At 38.2% G+C, this 19,031-nt stretch overlaps 1 protein-coding gene across 1 annotated transcript; it reads left to right on the top strand.

The window, feature by feature from the left end:
• The first annotated feature begins 15,248 nt into the window (after window positions 1-15,248).
• Window positions 15,249-18,474, top strand: LOC146930107 (PKS-NRPS hybrid synthetase cheA-like). Its single transcript, XM_085707473.1, has 3 exons — window positions 15,249-17,099; window positions 17,425-17,566; window positions 17,657-18,474. Exons 1-3 carry the CDS (start codon window positions 15,249-15,251, stop codon window positions 18,472-18,474), a joined length of 2,811 nt encoding a protein of 936 aa, XP_085563599.1.
• Window positions 18,475-19,031: the final 557 nt, after the last annotated feature.

The following is a 19,031-nucleotide window of genomic DNA, read 5'->3' as shown; positions in this document are numbered from 1 at the left end:
ATGTTCATTCTATGCACAATGTGTTTCCATCGTTGACCATTCATAAAAAGAGGCTACTTTAGAAACTCAGGATTATATGAACGGTCAACGGGGAAGGCACCGCGCTACTTAATAGAGGCTTGATAAAAAAATGCATGAAAGCAAACTACATCTAAAAGCTTACATCTAATATATATATATATATATATATATATATATATATTATTTTAAGAAAATGACATCCAAAAACTAAAAAAATGCAATTCATCGTAATGTTTAGAGTTTTGAGGGAGTCTACAATGAGCTTGGTCATCACATTTGACTAAGAGAAACCCACAAGTGAGATTGACACCACATCCTCACTCAAAACATTAAGACATTAGATATATTGAACATGTAATATCCCGCTTATTAGGAACTGACGTAATATCTGAAAACGATTTAAAACACACACGGCTAAGTTAGGGGCATTCATGGTATTTCACATGGAGAAGTTATTTATGTGGGTTAGGACCAACATTGTTCATTATTCTTAACACTTTCTCTCACTAGGGTTAGAAGAAAGACATATGCTCTCCCTTCTCTCTAGAAACCTTGTCTTCTCTACTCTTCTCTACACATGATTTTCACTCCATCTTCTCTCAAACTTCTATTAAGTTAGAAACTAAGCAAGAATAGAGCTTTGCTAAGGGTGTTCCTAAGGAAGTTGGAAGCAAGCTTCTCCAAACATCTTCCTTTCATCTAGGGTTTGGTTCTTAGGGATTTGTATTCAAAGACTTGAAGTTGTGAGCCATCTTCAGATTATTTTAAGGTGAGTTCTTAGTTAGTACTACCCATGGGATGTGTGTTATGCTTGCAAGGAAACTACATATTTTTCTAGGGTTTTTACATAGAGAAAGTTACCCCTTTCATGTCATGCATCATTATACATGTGAATACTTGCTCTATGTCTATTTTACCGGTTCCATATGATCAATAAAGTCATGATATGCCTTGGCATGCTTTGTTTTGAGGATTTTGGGTCAAAAACACCATTTTTGACAATTCTGGACTGTCACAACTCGCCACGGCGAGCTAGACCCGTAGAGAGGGGTGTTTGCTCGCCTCCTACTCGCCATGGCGAGCAGGTGCTTGCCTCCCACATAGAATCACCCGCCATGGCGAGCAAGCAGTGGGGAAACCCATTATTTGTTCGCCTCGGGTGGTTCTAGCGTTCCGCATGCGGTTTTCTTATGCAATCTTTAAAACAATAACCCCTTAAATCAAGACTTCAAGGCATAGGTTTTAAAATGATTTCTTGAATGTGAAGCAAGTATTTACTTTGTATAGTAAAGCATGACAAGAGAGAGTTATAGCAAATGTTGATCGGGTAGCAAGCTATACCCTATGAAAGGGAATGAACTAGAGCCTCGACTAGTTGTTGAGAATTAGTATGATAATAATGAATGCTTGTGTATGATAAGATGCGGAGAATATTTTCTATGCCCGTGAACATGTATGTAAGATTCACCAAGGAATCGATCAAGGATTTATAGGTAAAGGAATAACTTGTATAGTTTGACCTTTCATGTAGGCATAAGAACAAGACTACAACATCATGTCAGTGTTCGTGTTTCTTGTTATCCACTCCAGGGGGATGCAAAAAGTTCCCATGGGGAACAGTTCAAGCCGCAAGGGACCCGCACGACATCGAGAGAGCCCAATGTACTCTAATTAAGTTTCATCGGTCATGTATGAGATTGTTCTCGGGGTTACTCCACCCGGGGCTCTCCGTAAAAATGAATCAAGATAATATTTGTTTGATCCATGCTAACATAATGATTAAATGATTACATCCATGCATGATTATGTTTATGATATGATGTTAGTTTTAAACAAGTATTGGAATAGAATAAGGAAAGGATATCAAGCCGAAGACGATCTTAGGTTACCCTATTCGTCCGGTATAGGTTCGTGCCATGATTGTTACATGTTTAAGCTTCGATGTGTTAAGGTATCTTAGCAAAGCGTTTCTAGGATCCCTCGACCGCCATGGCACGTATGATGTTAGCAAAGCCTATAACAAGTTAAGAAGAATGTATGATGGAACTAGTATGCACATCCATCTGGTTAAGCATGACCACACACGTATAATCAACCGTCAGGTTGTATTTTAGGCACGTGCTAACCGTAGGTTTTCCCCAAGGTTATCACTAGCCTAGGGCTAGAAAGAACTCACTGATGCATAATGTCTCCTCCAACTCCTTATTTGTTCAGGTTCACAGGTTTCTCAAAGAAAAGGTAAAGAAAAAGCATTGGACTGATCGTGTTTGCTTGGAATCCACTTGGTGTAGATTAGAGACGCATATGTTATATTATGAGATGTTTTGATACAAACTTTGTATTTAAACTTCGTTTGGCAAACTTTGGTGTAATAATGTTACATAGAAACTTTGGGATGTTGATGTATCTAAACTCACGACTCGATGTTGTTTTCTTTATTGTATAATTACTGTATCCAATATCAGTTTTAGCGCACATGTGAATATTTTAGACACTTTCAAATTAGGCGTTACAATTTGGTATCAGAGTAGGTCGTTTCAGATCGTGCCTTGGGTCATTAATATTACAATCCAAGTAGTCGTTCTTTTTGAGTTTAAGATATTTGTCCTCATTGTTATATTTAGTTGAAATTGATCACTTTGACTTAAATATGACAGTTAGAGCGATAATGTCTGGAGCACGAAGAGAACGAGGCTGGCCAAGAGCTAATCAGGATGTTGAGGACAATGTTAACCGGGATGCTAATATGTGGGCGCAAATGCTGCAACAGAATCAACAGATGATGCATATGATGCAACAGCAGATTCAACAGAACGCACAGTCCCAACAGCAGTGGGCTGCAGTTACGCAGCAAGGTCCGGGAGTGCATCAACCGCATCCACCGCCTCCAGTTGTGGGGAATCTAGAATTCTGAGAATATAACCGAAACCATCCTCCAGAGTTCGACGGTAGCGGGGAGCCACCTGAAGCTAAGAGATGGATCAAGCATATGGAAAAGATTTTCCTTATGGCTAACTGTATTGAGGAAGCGAAGGTGGTTTATGCAACTAATCAATTCCGAGGTGCAGCGCAGGATTGGTGGGAAACCGCTCAACGTAGGATGGTGACTAATGGAATAGCAGTGAACTGGGAGAAATTTAAACAAGTAATGAGAGAGAAGTATCTTCCTTTGTCTTTCAAGGTCAGAAAAGAACAAGAATTCCTTCTTTTAAAGCAGGGCCATATGTCGGTGACGGAGTTCACCAAGAAATTTGAGGAATTATCTCATTACTCTACTTATAATGAGTATGCGGGCAATGAGATGTGAAAAGTCAATCAGTATAGGAATGCTTTAAGAGGTGAAATCTACGCGGTGGTTAGTCAACAGAGGTTGATAAATTTTGATGAGATGGTGCATAACAGTTTGGAAGCTGAAAGAGGTTTTGATAAGGCAGCTAGAGAAGGCTCTGGAACAAATGGGAGGAATAAAGGTAACTTTGTTGACAAGTATCACGAGAAGCTGAAACCTAAGGGTTCTCCATAGAGAGGGAAGTACACAGGTCCACCCAGGACTAATCCAACTTGCAGGAAATGCAGAAAGGCTCATCAGGGAGAATGCAGGACAGGCACCAACAATTGTTTTGCATGTGGTCAGGCAGGGCATTATGTGGCAGATTGTCCAACCAGAGGGAACAAGGGCAAAAGTGTAAGTACCACAATGAGTAAAGGTAGAGTGTATTCACTTGATGGGAAGAAGGCACAGGCTAACGAGGACTTAATTGGCGGTATGTGTTTCCTTGGCCAAAATCCTATTAGAGTTTTATTCGATTGTGGTGCATCATGTTCTTTTATTTCCTTTCAATGTGTTGAAGCTCTTCAATTGTCTGTTTCGTTATTAAATCCCCCTATGATGGTAACTACGGCCACTGATCGAGGAATTATAGCGAATTATGTTTGTAAAAATTGTCCTATCACCGTATCTAGTAAGATATACTATATAGATTTAGTGTGTCTTCCGATGAAGCAACTTGATGTGATACTAGGCATGGATTGGTTGTCAGCAAATCATGTATATATAGGATGTGCAGAGAAGAGTATTTACATGCCAACTAGTAATACAGTGGAAGGAGTAGCCTTGCCAGAATTGATTAAGCACACGTATCAGATGGCTCAGTTTATTTGTGCTCAGGATAAAGGTTTTTATGTTATGCTCACTGTGACTTCAGAGTCGGATTTGAGTCTAAGTGATATTCCTATTGTTAGTGAGTACCTGGATGTTTTCCCGGCCGACATCACAAGTTTGCCACCGGAAAGAGAAATTGAGTTTTCGATTGATTTGATTCTGGGAGCCGAACCAGTGTCAGTAGCACCTTACAGAATGTCTCCCCTAGAACTCAAAGAATTGAAAACCCAATTAGAGGAGCTTATTTAGAAGCATTTCATCAGGCCTAGTGTGTCTCCTTGGGGAGCACCGATTTTGTTAGTCAGAAAGAAAGATGGCAGCATGAGACTGTGTATTGATTATCATCAGTTGAATAAGGTAACTATCAAGAACAAGTATCCTTTGCCAAGAATTGATGACTTACTTGATCAACTTAAGGGAGCATCAATGTTCTCGAAAATTGATCTCAGGTCAGGATACCATCAGATTCGTATCAAATCTTCAGATGTGTCCAAAACGGCTTTCAGAACGCGTTACGGGCACTATGAATTTTTATTTATGCCATTTGGTGTAACTAATGCTCCAGCAGTTTTCATGGATTATATGAACCAGATTTTTCAGCCCTATTTAGATCAATTCGTCATTATCTTCATTGATGACATATTGGTTTATTCTAAGAGTCCGTAGGAGCATGCTCAACATTTGAGGATAGTGTTGGATATTCTACGGGAAAAGCAACTGTATGCAAAGTTCAGTAAGTGTGAGTTTTGGCTGACAGAAGTCAAGTTTTTGGGACATGCCATTTCTCAGGGAGGTGTGGCAGTTGATAAGTCGAAAGTAGAAGCTGTTCAGAATTGGACTAGACCGAAGAATGTTTCGGAAGTTCGTAGCTTTTTGGGGTTAGCCGGTTACTACAGACGGTTCATCATGAAGTTTTCCTAAATTGCTCTACCCTTAACCCGACTCACGAGAAAGGATGTGCCTTTTGTGTGGGATGAAGAATGTGAGAAAAGCTTCAGAACTTTGAAGAAGAAGCTAACTCAAGCTCCGGTTTTAACTATTCCTGACCCGGAGAAGAAATATGTGGTATTTTGTGATGCATCGTCTAAGGGACTCGGTGGAGTACTTATGCAAGAAAATAATGTAATAGCTTATGCATCTAGACAACTCAAGATGCATGAAGAAAACTATCCCACTCATGATTTAGAGTTGGCAGCCATAGTTTTCGTTTTGAAGATATGGAGACATCACTTGTATGGAGCACAATTTGAACTTTTCAGTGATCATAAGAGTTTGAAATACTTATTTGATCAAAGAGATTTGAATATGAGGCAAAGACGTTGGATGGAGTATCTAAAAGACTTCGACTTTGATTTGAAATATCATCCAGAAAAGGCCAATGTTGTAGCTGATGCTTTGAGTTGCAAGGCCTTAGCTCAAGCCGAATTTATGATGCATACTTGTAATATGTATGAGAAGGTTCGAGACCTTAACCTTGAAGTCACAGAGGATGATGATGGTATTTGGTTGCATAAACTAGAAGTTTCATGTGATTTGCGGTCAAGAATCATACAAGCTCAGAATGTTGACTTAAAACTTCAGAAAAGAAGTGTTCACCCAGAATTTTCTATGGCTTCGGATGGAGCAATTTTGTTTGAAGGAAGGTTATGTGTTCCAAGAGACCAAGAGCTTAGAAGATTGATCTTGGAAGAAGCGCACAAGAGTAGTTTCTCAATTCATCATGGAGCTACCAAGATGTATCAAGATTTAAAGAAGGAGTACTAGTGGCCTGGCATGAAAACGGATATTGCTGAGTTTATAGCAAACATTGGAGACCGGATGGTATGCTTCAAACATTGGAGATTCCTCAATGGAAGTGGGAACATATTACTTTGGATTTCGTAGGAGGATTACCCCGTACTCAGAAAGGTCATGATTCCATTTGGGTAATTGTGGATAGATTAACCAAGTCAGCTCATTTCTTGCCGATTAAGTCTACCTACAGGGCATCGCAGTACGCCGAATTGTTCATCTCAGAGATAGTTAAGTTACATGGGATTCTAGTAAGTATCGTGTCAGACAGAGATCCAATCTTCACCTCACACTTTTGGAGAGATTTTCAAAGAGCTTTAGGAACTCATTTGAAGTTAAGCACGTCACATCATCCACAGACCGATGGTTAGTCAGAGAGGACCATTCAAACTTTAGAAGATATGTTGCGTGCATGTGTTCTAGAAGATGGTGGAAGTTGGAATCATCACTTACCATTGATAGAATTTTCCTACAACAATAGCTATCACTCGAGTATCGGAATGGCACCCTATGAAGCATTGTATGGTAGGAAATGTAGAACTCCTTTGTGTTGGGCTGAGGTTGGAGATATGAGTATAATTGGAGCATAGATCATTCAAGAAACAACTTTGAATATTAAGTCAATACAAGAGAAGATGAGAACAGCTCAGAGTCGTCAGAAAAGTTATGCGGACAAGAGGCGAAGACCTTTAGAGTTTGAAGAAGGTGACCATGTGTTCCTGAAAGTTACGACTAAACTGGGTTTGAGAGGTGTTTTTAGAACCAAGAAGTTGTGTCCTAGATATGTGGGACCATTTTTGATACTCAAACGTATCGGACCAGTGGCTTATCAGTTAGCTTTACCTCCAGCCATGTCAGGATTACATGATGTGTTTCATGTATCTCAATTGAAGAAGTATATTCCGGATCCTTTCCATCCAGTTGAGTTAGATTCCACAGAATTGAGATCGGATTTGACATTCCTGCCGGAACCGGAAAGAATAGTAGATCGTGACGTCAAATCCCTCAGGAATAAAGAGATTCCTATAGTGAAAGTAGTATGGAAGGGTTCGCTAGATGGTGAAGCTACATGGGAACTTGAATCATAGATGTTAAACCAGTATCCACATTTGTTTTTAGGTATAATTTAAATTTCGAGGATGAATTTTTTTTAAGGAGGGTAGGATGTAATATCCCGCTTATTAGGAACTGACGTAATATCTGAAAACGATTTAAAACACGCACGACTAAGTTAGGGACATTCATGGTATTTCACGTGGAGAAGTTATTTATGTGGGTTAGGACCAACATTGTTCATTATTCTCAACACTTTCTCTCACTAGGGTTAGAAGAAAGACATATGCTCTCCCTTCTCTCTAGAAACCTTGTCTCTCTACTCTTCTCTACACATGATTTTCACTCCATCTTCTCTCAAACTTCTATTAAGTTAGAAACTAAGCAAGTATAGAGCTTTGCTAAGGGTGTTGCTAAGGAAGTTGGAAGCAAGCTTCTCCAAACATCTTCCTTTCATCTAGGGTTTGCTTCTTAGGGTTTTGTATTCAAAGACTTGAAGTTGTGAGCCATCTTCAGATTATTTTAAGGTGAGTTCTTAGTTAGAACTACCCATGGGATGTGTGTTATGCTTGCAAGGAAACTACATATTTTTCTAGGGTTTTTACATAGAGAAAGTTACCCCTTTCATGTCATGCATCATTATACTTGTGAATACTTGCTCTATATCTATTTTACAGGTTCCATATGATCAATAGAGTCATGATATGCCTAGGGATGCTTTGTTTTGAGGATTTTGGGTCAAAAACACCATTTTTGACAGTTCTGGACTGTCACAACTCGCCACGGCGAGCAAGTAGCTCGCTAGGAGAGCTAGACCCACAGAGAGGGGTGTTTGCTCGCCTCCTACTCGCCATGGCGAGAAGGTGCTCGCCTCCCACATAGAATCACCCGCCATGGCGAGCAAGCAGTGGGGAAACCCATTGTTTTGTTCACCTCGGGTGGTTCTAGCGTTCCGCAGGCGATTTTTTTGTGCAATCGTTAAAACAATAACCCTTTAAATCAAGACTCCAAGGCATAGGTTTTAAAATGATTTCTTGAATGTGAAGCAAGTATTTACTTTGTATAGTAAAACATGACAAGAGAGAGTTATAGCAAATGTTGATCGGGTAGCAAGCTATACCCTATGAAAGGGAATGAACTAGAGCCTCGACTAGTTGTCAAGAATTAGTATGATAATAATGAATGCTTGTGTATGATAAGATGCGGAGAATATTTTCTACGCCCGTGAACATGTATGTAAGATTCACCAAGGGATCGATCAAGGATTTCTAGGTAAAGGAATAACTTGTATAGTTTGACCTTTCATGTATGCATAAGAACAAGACTACAACAGCATGTCGGTGTTCGTGTTTCTTGTTATCCATGCCAGGGGGATGCGAGAAGTTCCTATGGGGAACGGTTCAAGCCGCAAGGGACCCGTACGACATCGAGGGAGTCCGATGTACTCTAATTAAGTTTCATCGGTCACGTATGGGATTGTTCTTGAGATTACTCCACCCGGGGCTCTCCGTAAAAATGAATCAAGATAATATTTGTTTGATCCACGCTAACATAATGATTAAATGATGACATCCATGCATGAATATGTTTATGATATGATGTTAGTTTTGAACAAGTATTGGAATAGAATAAGGAAAGGATATCATGCCAAAGACGATCTTAGGTTACCCTATTCGTCCGGTATAGGTTCGTGCCATGATTGTTACATGTTTAAGCTTCGATGCGTTAAGGTATCTTAGCAAAGCGGTTCTAGGATCCCTCAACCGCCATGGCACGTATGACGTTAGCAAAGCCTATAACAAGTTAAGAAGAATGTATGACGGAACTAGTATGCACATCAGTCTGGTTAAGCATGACCACACACGTATAATCAACCGCCAGGTTGTATTTTAGGCACGTGGTAACCGTAGGTTTTCCCCAAGGTTATCACTAGCCTAGGGCTAGAAAGAACTCACTGAGGCATTATGTCTCATCCAACTCCTTATTTGTTCAGGTTCACAGGTTTCTCAAAGAAAAGGTAAAGAAAAAGCATTGGACTGATCGTGTTTGCTTGGAATCCACTTGGTGTAGATTAGAGACGCATATGTTATATTATGAGATGTTTTGATACAAACTTTGTATTTATACTTCGTTTTGCAAACTTTGGTGTAATAATGTAACATAGAAACTTTGGGATGTTGATGTATCTAAACTCACGACTCGATGTCGTTTTCTTTATTGTATAATTAATGTATCCAATATCAGTTTTAGCGCACATTTGAATATTCTAGACACTTTCAAATTGGGCGTTACAGAACATCACACTTATATGTTACTCAATATATACTATTCCATCTAATATAAAAGTTTAACTTACACATGACACATTAACATATCTCCCTTAAGTGTGAGACTTTATGTGTTTGTGATATGGTGAGATAGGAAAATAAGGTCAAAGGCACAACATGGTAAAAAATATGGGTTGTTGGTATTTTCATCTGAGGGATGTTTTATGAGAAGAGAGAATGTAAATTAATAAACAAAAGAAGATGAAAAAGGAATTTGAACATGATAGAAAATTCTACACATTTAGTTTGATTTGATATGGTAACCGGAAAATTTATGTATGTGGTTAAAAATTTAGCTCGCACATATCAACTTTTTAACTATCATTTATGCTTATATTACATTCCCGAGTAGCAGTTCTTTAGAGCTTAGTTCAGTTGATATGGACAATGCATAATATATGCAAGGTTCGGGGTTCAAACCTCGGCCACCACAAAAAAAAAAAAAAAAATTCCGAGTAGCATGTCATATTTTCATATTAATTTATTTTTAAAATAAATATAAATGTTAAACAAATTTTAGGACCCAAAAATAAAGATAATTTATTTTACCTATTTCAATACTGATCGAATCTCTTTAGAGATACAATTAAAAAAAAAAAATCTTAGATACAACTTTTAAAAATATTTTTTTGACAAAACTTATAAATATATATTTTTTTTAAATAAATTATTTCAAATCTTATCTGTAATTTACTATGTTACAAGATGGATCAAATACATTTTTACAAATAAATAATCATACGATTGATTGCTATCAAAAAATTATTTCTTACAAAAACCTTTATGGAAATATTATTATATATTTTTTTGAAAGATGAAAGTATTATTATATATGATGACTTCAGAACGATAGAATATGAGGAGAAAAAAAGTTACTATAAGGGCAGTAACTTCTTGTCTCCGTGAGTTTAACTCAATTGATGGGGACGTTGCATAATATATGTAGGGGTTGGGGTTTGAACCCTAGACACTTCGCTTATTCTCGTTAAAAAAGAGAATTTCTAGCCACTAAACAACTTGGAAAAAAAAAAAATCTTAGTTTTCTTAGAGCACACTCATAATCTCAAGATGCCCCTTGCGCTAATGGATCTCCGAATAATAATGTTGTTCGTGAATTCATTTGTAGGTTTTTGGATTCAATCAAAACAACTTTTCTTATAGATGTTGAAATATTTAAACAACCAATTGGTGAGAATTACATGGATGTTGAATAAAATGTTGGTGCCAAGATTATATTTAGTCTACCTTCTTCTTCCCATGTCTCTCATCTACCTTCTTCTCCTCCGTCTTCTCTTGTTCTTCCCATCTTTATCTTCTTTCTTCTTCTTCTTCTACCATTCTCTCTTCTTTGCATTTACACCAATTGTAGCAGTCAGAGCATTTGAATTCGTACATGTTGGAGCATGTCTCTCATCTACCTTCTTCTCCTCCGTCTTCTCTTGTTCTTCCCATCTTTATCTTCTTTCTTCTTCTTCTTCTACCATTCTCTCTTCTTTGCATTTACACCAATTGTAGCAGTCAGAGCATTTGAATTCGTACATGTTGGAGCATTTGAAGCTGTGTAGAGGGACCGCTTTCCATATCCACCTCATTTTCCTTAATAGGTCCACTATCCATATGTACCACATTATAAGGACAGAGGACCACTGTCCATACCCCCTTCATTGCTTGGCCCACTATCCTTATTACTTCCCTGACCTTACGGGAATTGCAGTTCAAGCTGAATGGAAAAAAAATATCATGAATCAATCTTTCACATTTCTCTCCATGTTTGTCGTCTCTTTGGTTTTCTCGTCCAATATGGTTGCCTTCCCATTTTCATGAAACTCATTAAAAGCACCTAAAGTGTGTGTTTATTTACCTATTTGTGTTATTAATTGGAATTTAATCTCAGTTTTTGATAGGTTGTTGTTATTTTCAAAGGATATGGTAAAGATTAATTATCTTAAGATAATTACAAGCTTAATTTTAAAGGCCTGTAAATAGCTACGTTCTAGATTTTCGTTTTAAACTTTCTGGTATGGTGATGAATTCTAGAAAACTGATATAGTGATTATTACATTTCAATGAGAAAAGTGAAATGATGAAGAAATATTTTGTTTGGAAGTGATGTTTATCTCTTGTTTCATGCCTTAAAAAAAAGAAATAAAAAAATCCAGAAACGTTACTTTCAACTTTGAAAAGAATATGGGGTGAATGGGTGTGGGTTTTTAAAGGGTTAAAATTGGTATTTTGATGGTTTGTAGAGGTAAGGGTATAATTTTTGGGGTGTTGGGTAAAGCTTCCTATTTTCCACTGCATTTGGCCCTTCTACAAAATACTCGGAAAATTACTTTTCTGACATAGAATACTTCTTATTGACACAAGCAAATGACCCTTTTACCCCCAGCGGCTGTTAACAACCGTTGGGGTATGTGCCGGCTGTTAACAACTGTTGGCTTCCAGCGGCAGTTAACTGCCGTTACGTGCGTTCTAGGATGCACCGTCCTTTTCATCATCCAACCTCTTTTTCTTCATTCATTCAACACATTTTTTCCACATTCAACCTATTTTCTTTCAACATTCAACCTATTTTTTCTACATTCAACCTCTTTTTGCATCATTCAACCTCTTTTTCCATCATTCATTCAACCTTTTTTTTTTCAACATTCAACCTATTTTTTCTACATTTTTCCCCTCCTTACTCTCATTTCCTATCATTCTCCCCTCTTTACTCTTTCTTCTACAAAATGTTTGTTTGTCATCATGCTTGTCATCATTCGCCTTTCATTGAAATAAGCCCCTTTGAATTGGTTTTACCCCAGGATTTAGGGTTTAGGGTTTATGGTTTGTGGTTTTTTTCCTTTGTTTTAACCCAAGCGGTAGTTAAATGTATTATTAAACAGCAAGAGTGCAAATGTGAGGAACAACACGAATTGCAGCATGAACCCTCTTGTAAAGCTCCTCAAGGCCATCTGCCTCGATTCCTTTCTTAATGTACTCACTAAAGTGAGTCTGGTATTTCTCAGGCTCATCCTCGGTCAATGTACGACGAAGATGACTCCGCCTATTAAGGAATAAATGTACGACGAAGATGACTCCACCTATTAAGGAATAAATGTACGACGAAGCAGATTTAGTTTTACCTCATTGTAAATGTATTATTATATTAATAAAATGTGATTTTATATATATATATATATATATATATATTACTTGTGTTCCTTTATTTTAGTTTTTATTTGCATTTATTTATATGAAATACAAAAATTCAAATAAAAAATGTGTATTAAAGACATCTAACGTGAATTTGAATAAAAACTTATTAAATCTAACGTGAATTCAAATAATTAAAATTCCGTATTCTAATAAAAACTTATTAAATCTAACGTGAATTCAAATAATTAAAATTATGTATTCTAATAAAAACTAATTAAATTTAACGTGAATTCAAATAATTAAAATTGCATATTTGAATAAAAACTAATTAAATCTAACGTGAATTCAAATAATTAAAATTCCGTAATGAATAAATAAATTCGAAAAGTGAATAAATAAGATAATTATCACATTACATTACATTACATTCCGGAATGTACCTTACAACTGCAACAATTATCTTACCACTGAATGGGGCAAATTCAAACTTGCTAAGCCGCAGGACTCCAACATACGATCAACATCTCGAATGATGGTATTCAAGTGCCAACGAAATGAGGTCCATTCCTTGACACTTGAATACCATCGTTCAAGATACTCATCGAATGTTGGAGTCATGCCGATTAACAAGTTTGAATTGCCCCATCCAGAGTAAGACAATTGTTGCAGTTGGAATGTGCATTCCAACTACAACAATTGTCTTATCTCTGAAATGGGGTAAATTCAAACTTGCCAAACGGCGAGGACTCAAGCATTTCGCTCGGTGTTCATGCTTTCCTTTGAAAAGAATAAATTTTTGTTAGGCTTGATTTAGATGAAGGTATTCAAGTGTCACCGAAATGAGGTCCATTCCTTGACACTTAATACCTTCATTTAAACCAGCCTAACAAGAATTTAATCTTTTCAAAGGAAAAACATGAACACCGAGCGAAATGCTTGAGTCCTCGCCGTTTGACAAGTTTGAATTACCCCATTTCAGAGTAAGACAATTGTTGTAGTTGGAATGCACCTTACCCTGACTAATGACGATCTTCTGGCGGAATCAAGTTGTTGATAATATCTTAAGTTGATCTCAGCAACGTCACCCGCATATCGATCCACTGGAACATGCTGTGCTCCCAAAACATGCTCGTCACGTTTTCGTCGTTCTTTAACTCCACCCAAGTGAATGATACTCTCCCCTCGTCGAGCGTTGGACGTTTATACCGAATGTTTTGCACCCTCCTTGTGTCTCTGGGGTTGAGTGCTTGGTTGAATTCATTTAGTTGATCCTTGAGACCTCTTAACGTTACATCAAGGCACCGAACCTTCAACCTCTGAGGTTCTCCGCCGTTGAATTCTGCATGAACGTCGATCCACCCGACCATTGTTTCAAATCTACACACATAGAAATTAAAAATAATCAATGAAAAACTCATTCAAACACTTGTAGTGAAAATTTGACATAAACCCTAAAAATCCTAAACAAACCCTAAAAAATTTATAAAATTCGAAAAAAAATTTATAAATTCAATCAATATAACTTCATTATAACAGGTATTCATAATATATGTTAATAGCATTTCAGATCTACAAACATAACTATATTAAAAACAAATATTCAAAATTTAATAATTAAACAACAACTAAAATTATAAACACATATACTAACTAAAATGTATGACAATAGCATAAGTGATAACTTACTTGTGATTTAGTGGAAGAAAGTTTGGATGATTTGGTAGAGTTTTTTAGATAGAGAGTGAAAATTTGAGAGAAAGATGGTGATGGTGAAGATTGAGACAATGTCTGGATCATGGCTACTGACTTGAATATATCACGAACACAACGGTAGTTAACTGCCGCTGGAAGCCAGCGGTTATTAACTACTGGCGCTTATATCAGCGGTTGTTAACTACCGCTGGGGGTAAAAGCGTCATTTACTTGTGTCAATAGGAAGTATTCATTGTCAAAAAAGCAATTTTTAAATACTCAAGTGTTGGATATTCCTCAATAATAGGTCCACAAAGTTTGTGTATCACATACATATGGACTTTATCATCTTGTAGTCTAATCAATTCATTCACATCCATTAGGTCATAAAACCATAAGAGTATTACTTTTCCCACCCTATGGCCTTCTCGCGCACCCTATTTTTTTGACCAAAATACCCTTTATCCGGACTATGTTATCCTGACAAAATCCGGATCATATAATCCGAAATGTTTGAAAATCACCCTGCCTATCGGGACTTGCGAAAGTCTGGTTTGGTCAGGTGAAATACAATCCGGAAAACATAATCCGGATATAATGGTTGCACTCCGGAGGAGGAAATCCGCACGCCCTGTGTTCAAACGCCCTATGTTCAAACCAGGCGGGAAAAGTAGACGTTTAATTCCGGAAAATGTAATCCGGACAGTTAGGGTATATATAGTTCGCCAGAACCTAGCTGAAGCAGACCACCTTTATCAAAAACACTCCCTACACCTCTAAAAAAACCCTCCATTTGGGCGAAATCAAGTTTTGGAGCAGCAATCTGGCCATCAAGGGGGGTTAACATCATCATTTTCGACTGAATGCAAAGGTAATGTGTATATAAACCTTTCCATAGTCGATTTTTAGGCGATTAAGCTTTGATCACGTTGTATGATCTATGCAGTACTTTTCCGGAATATGTAATCCGGACTGCATTCATGTGCTCCGGATTTCGTGTTCCGGACTGTACCAGTGCAAAAACTGTGTTCATTTTCTGACTCTGTTTCACACTGTTTTCAGTCATGGTTGTACCTGTTGATCCCCCAAATGATGATCTACCTCAGAATGAACCTCCTGTTGTGTTGCCGCTTCTTTTACTTCAAGATGCGCATGATTCCGGAAATGCCAAATCCGAGAATCCCCCACCACCACCCCCTAAAGTAGAGGATGCTCCTCCTCCTATTCCTCCAGTTGTTGCTGTTTGTATTGACCAGCGAGAACATTTTACCACCAAACACAGGTTTGCAACACGCAATGATTTGTTGGAGTGGGTTCGGGAGAAAGCTAGGAAGCTTGGTTTTTCCACTGTTATTGGTAAATCCAATAACAGTGGCAACGGAAGAAACACATTTGTTACTTTGATATGTGAAAGGGGAGGTTCATACACCGAGTACAAATGCGAGTGTCCGTTTAGGCTGAGAGGTTACTTGTTGACTGGTGGTGAGTGGAGCCTCAAAGTTGGTGATGGTAAACACAACCATGGCATGACAGATGGGTTGAAAGGTCATAAAACCGCTGGTCGTCTAAACCCAAATGAACGTGTTCACCTTGAAGAGATGGTGGAATCAAATGTTCCTCTGAGGCAAATGCTTACCAACTTAAAGAAGAGGAACCGTACCACTTCAACTACCATCAAACACGTTTATAATGCTACTTACAGGTATAGGCGGTCCATTAGGAGTACGAGGAATGACATGCAACATCTCTTGAAGTCTTTGGTTGATAATGGTTACGTTTATCATTGTAGGAAGTATCATGATTCTGATGAAGTCAGTGATGTTTTTTGGGCACATCCAGAGTCTATCAAGTTGTTTAACACGTACTCCACGGTGCTTGTGTTGGATTCCACATACAAGACAAACAAGTATCGTCTTCCATTGCTTGAATTTGTCGGTAACACCTCTACCATGAAAACATACTCTATTGCTTTTGCCTATATGATGTCTGAGAGGAAAGACAATGTTTATTGGGCTCTTGAGAGGTGTCGTGAGATGTTGTACTCCAAAGATCTCTATCCCAAAGTAGTTGTCACTGATAGGGACAATGCTTTGATCAATGCTGTGGAAAAGGTTTTCCCTAAAGCTACTACTTTGTTGTGCTCATATCACATTGGACAAAATGTGAGAGCAAAGTGTAAAGTGGATTGCAAAGTGACGGATCTCAAAGGCAAGAATGGGCAAGCGATTAAGCCTGGTTCGGTAGTGAAGACTGTGATGTCTGCATGGATGGATATTTTGGACTCCGACATGGAGGAAGCATATATTGATAATTGGACACGGTTCAAAGTTGTATGCGCAAAATTTCCTAAGTTTTTGGATTATGTTGAAAAGACAATTTTGGATCCGGTTAAGGAGAAGTTTATGAGGTTTTGGGTTGACAAAAACCTTCATATGGGAAATACTACAACAAACAGAGCTGAATCTGCACACGCTTGGTTGAAAAAGTATCAGAGTAGTAGTATGGGTGATTTGAGCATAAACTGGAAATCCGTTCATGCCATGCTAGAGTTGCAACATACCGCAATACATGCTTCGTTTCAGACGAGCATTATCATGCTTGAACATCGGTTCAAAGACAAGGTGTTGTGGTCTAGGTTGATCCGGAACATTTCAAGGGAAGTTTTGCATCATCTAGTAGTGGAGTACAATAAAGCACTTGAAATTGGTACGGATAAATCAAGATGTGGTTGTTTGAGTTTGATCACATACGGGTTACCGTGTGCATGTATGCTAGCTTTGAAGATCAAGAACGGCACCGCCATTCGTTTGGAAGAAATTCACACCCACTGGAAGAGGTTGGGGTTCGAGTACGAGGTTGACCCGAAGCTTAAAAAAGAAGACATCTCTCTATTGCCAGAATGGGATATTCTCCAGGTATTTTTTTTCAAAACTGTCTCTATTTATGTTCTGCCTAGGATTTCTGTTTCTGTATTCTGTTCTGGTGAAATCCGGATTATATAATCCGGATACAATCGACGGATTCCGGATTATGTAATCCGGAAATGTAGCATTTACGCCCCATGCAAGTGCATTTAAGGCTCATGCAAAGGGTGTATCACGAAGTTCCGGATTATACATTCCGGATAACCAAGTGTATTTCGGATTGTATAATCCGGAAGTCATCAGTAATAGTCACAGGATACATGTTTCTGACTATTTTCCATCAACAACAATAATGACAGTTTTTTACACATTGTAGGCCCGGTTCAAGGACGCCGATTACAACATGAATGTGCATTTGAAAGAACAATTCTGGAAATTTGTTTTACCGGAAACCACATGTATGCGTCCACCGCCAAATAAGGTCACCACCAAAGGAGCTCCAAAGAAAGATAAGCAAAGTATTCGATCGACAAGGCGGTCCCCTTCCCTATGGGAGATTGTTGACTCCCAAGAGCAAGAAACACAGGGTTCATAGACACGGTCAACAGGGATGAGTAGAAAGAGTGCACAGAAAAGCAACATGTCTCCTACTCCTCCTAAGCCAATCCCAAAAAATCCAAAGAAGCCATCACCCGTTGAAGTCCGCATACCACACAAAGACCAAATCCCAATTTGGATGCATGGCTTTATTGAAAAGGTTACGGATGTACCCGGTGATGGCCATTGTGGGTTCCGAGCAGTTGCGGTCCTGCGTAACTTGACTGTTGATGATCACGTATTAGTCCGGTACAACCTTTACAAAGAGCTTATCGGTGTAGAAAATGCCCGCTATCGGAGGATGATTAATGATGATAGGCGGTATAAAGAGGTCTTGGACGCTCTATCCTACTCCGGTATTGGCAATGCACCACCAGATAAATGGATGACAATGCCGGATATGGGGTTCCTCATCGCACAGAAATTCAGCCAAACGGTTGTTGTGTTGTCCATTGGGAAATCAGAAACCTTTTTCCCTCTATATGGTCCACCGCCGCCTCCAACTATCGATCCGTTGATATGTCTGGCATATGTGAATGACAACCATTTTATGGCCTTGAAATTGAAGGATGGTTGTCCGATTCCTCCCACTTCCGCTTTATGGAGACAATACCATCGAGAGGATGCAGACACATGGCCTGATAAATATGTCAGCCGGATGGCAGATTATAATGAGCTAAGTCGGGCGGCGGGTGTTGAGGTCATAGAAGATGATGAAGAGTTGTACGTTGTTGAAAATCTTGATCCCGATGAGAGGGTTGATGCTGGTCCTGCTCCTGGTGTGAAGGTTGAAGTGGATGATAGTCTCATTGATCTTTCGGCGCCATAGATTAGATATATATCATTAGTTTAGTTGAAATGTATATCATTAGGTGAAATGTGTAATGATATAAATTCAACTTTTTTGGGTATAATGATATATATATAATCATTTTTTGATATAATATTTAAGTTAATTGTCTTTTATACAAACATATATAATGATTTATTGAAAAAAAAATGATAAAAACCACAATGACATGCAAATCTGTTTCAGTTCTGTTTCAGTTCTGTGCACTGCTTCATTCCGGATTATATAATCCGGAACTCCCCGAGGGCAATTTTGGAAAAAAAAATAGGGCGCGCTAGGAAAGGCATAGGGTGGGAAAAGTAACTCCCAAACCATAAAGAATCTAAATTAATGCAGCCCATTTCTTTCAAACCAACAAGCACGGCAAAATAGGACCAAACATCTTGTAGCTAGGGTTTGTTTTCTTTTTGTTTTTCTAACTGAGACAAGCGTATATAAGTAAATATTCAAAATGTAAAATAAACGTAATTTTTTATGATCAATGGATCTCCTTGTTCGTTATAACAAACTTCTATAAATAGAAAAGCTCCCAGTCA

This window comes from Medicago sativa, chromosome 4, assembly GCF_051527215.1.
Source record: "Medicago sativa cultivar Bolivia chromosome 4, Bolivia_mono, whole genome shotgun sequence".
NCBI lineage: Eukaryota > Viridiplantae > Streptophyta > Magnoliopsida > Fabales > Fabaceae > Medicago > Medicago sativa.
This window is presented reverse-complemented; position numbering and strand designations above follow the sequence as displayed.

Excerpts from the sequence above, each read along its gene's own strand:
- LOC146930107 (XM_085707473.1), top strand. The coding sequence starts at position 15,249 with ATGGTTGTACCTGTTGATCCCCCAAATGATGATCTACCTCAGAATGAA. Across the intron at positions 17,100-17,424 it reads CAGAATGGGATATTCTCCAG|GCCCGGTTCAAGGACGCCGA; the intron begins GTATTTTTTTTC and ends TACACATTGTAG. Across the intron at positions 17,567-17,656 it reads TCCAAAGAAAGATAAGCAAA|GGATGAGTAGAAAGAGTGCA; the intron begins GTATTCGATCGA and ends CACGGTCAACAG.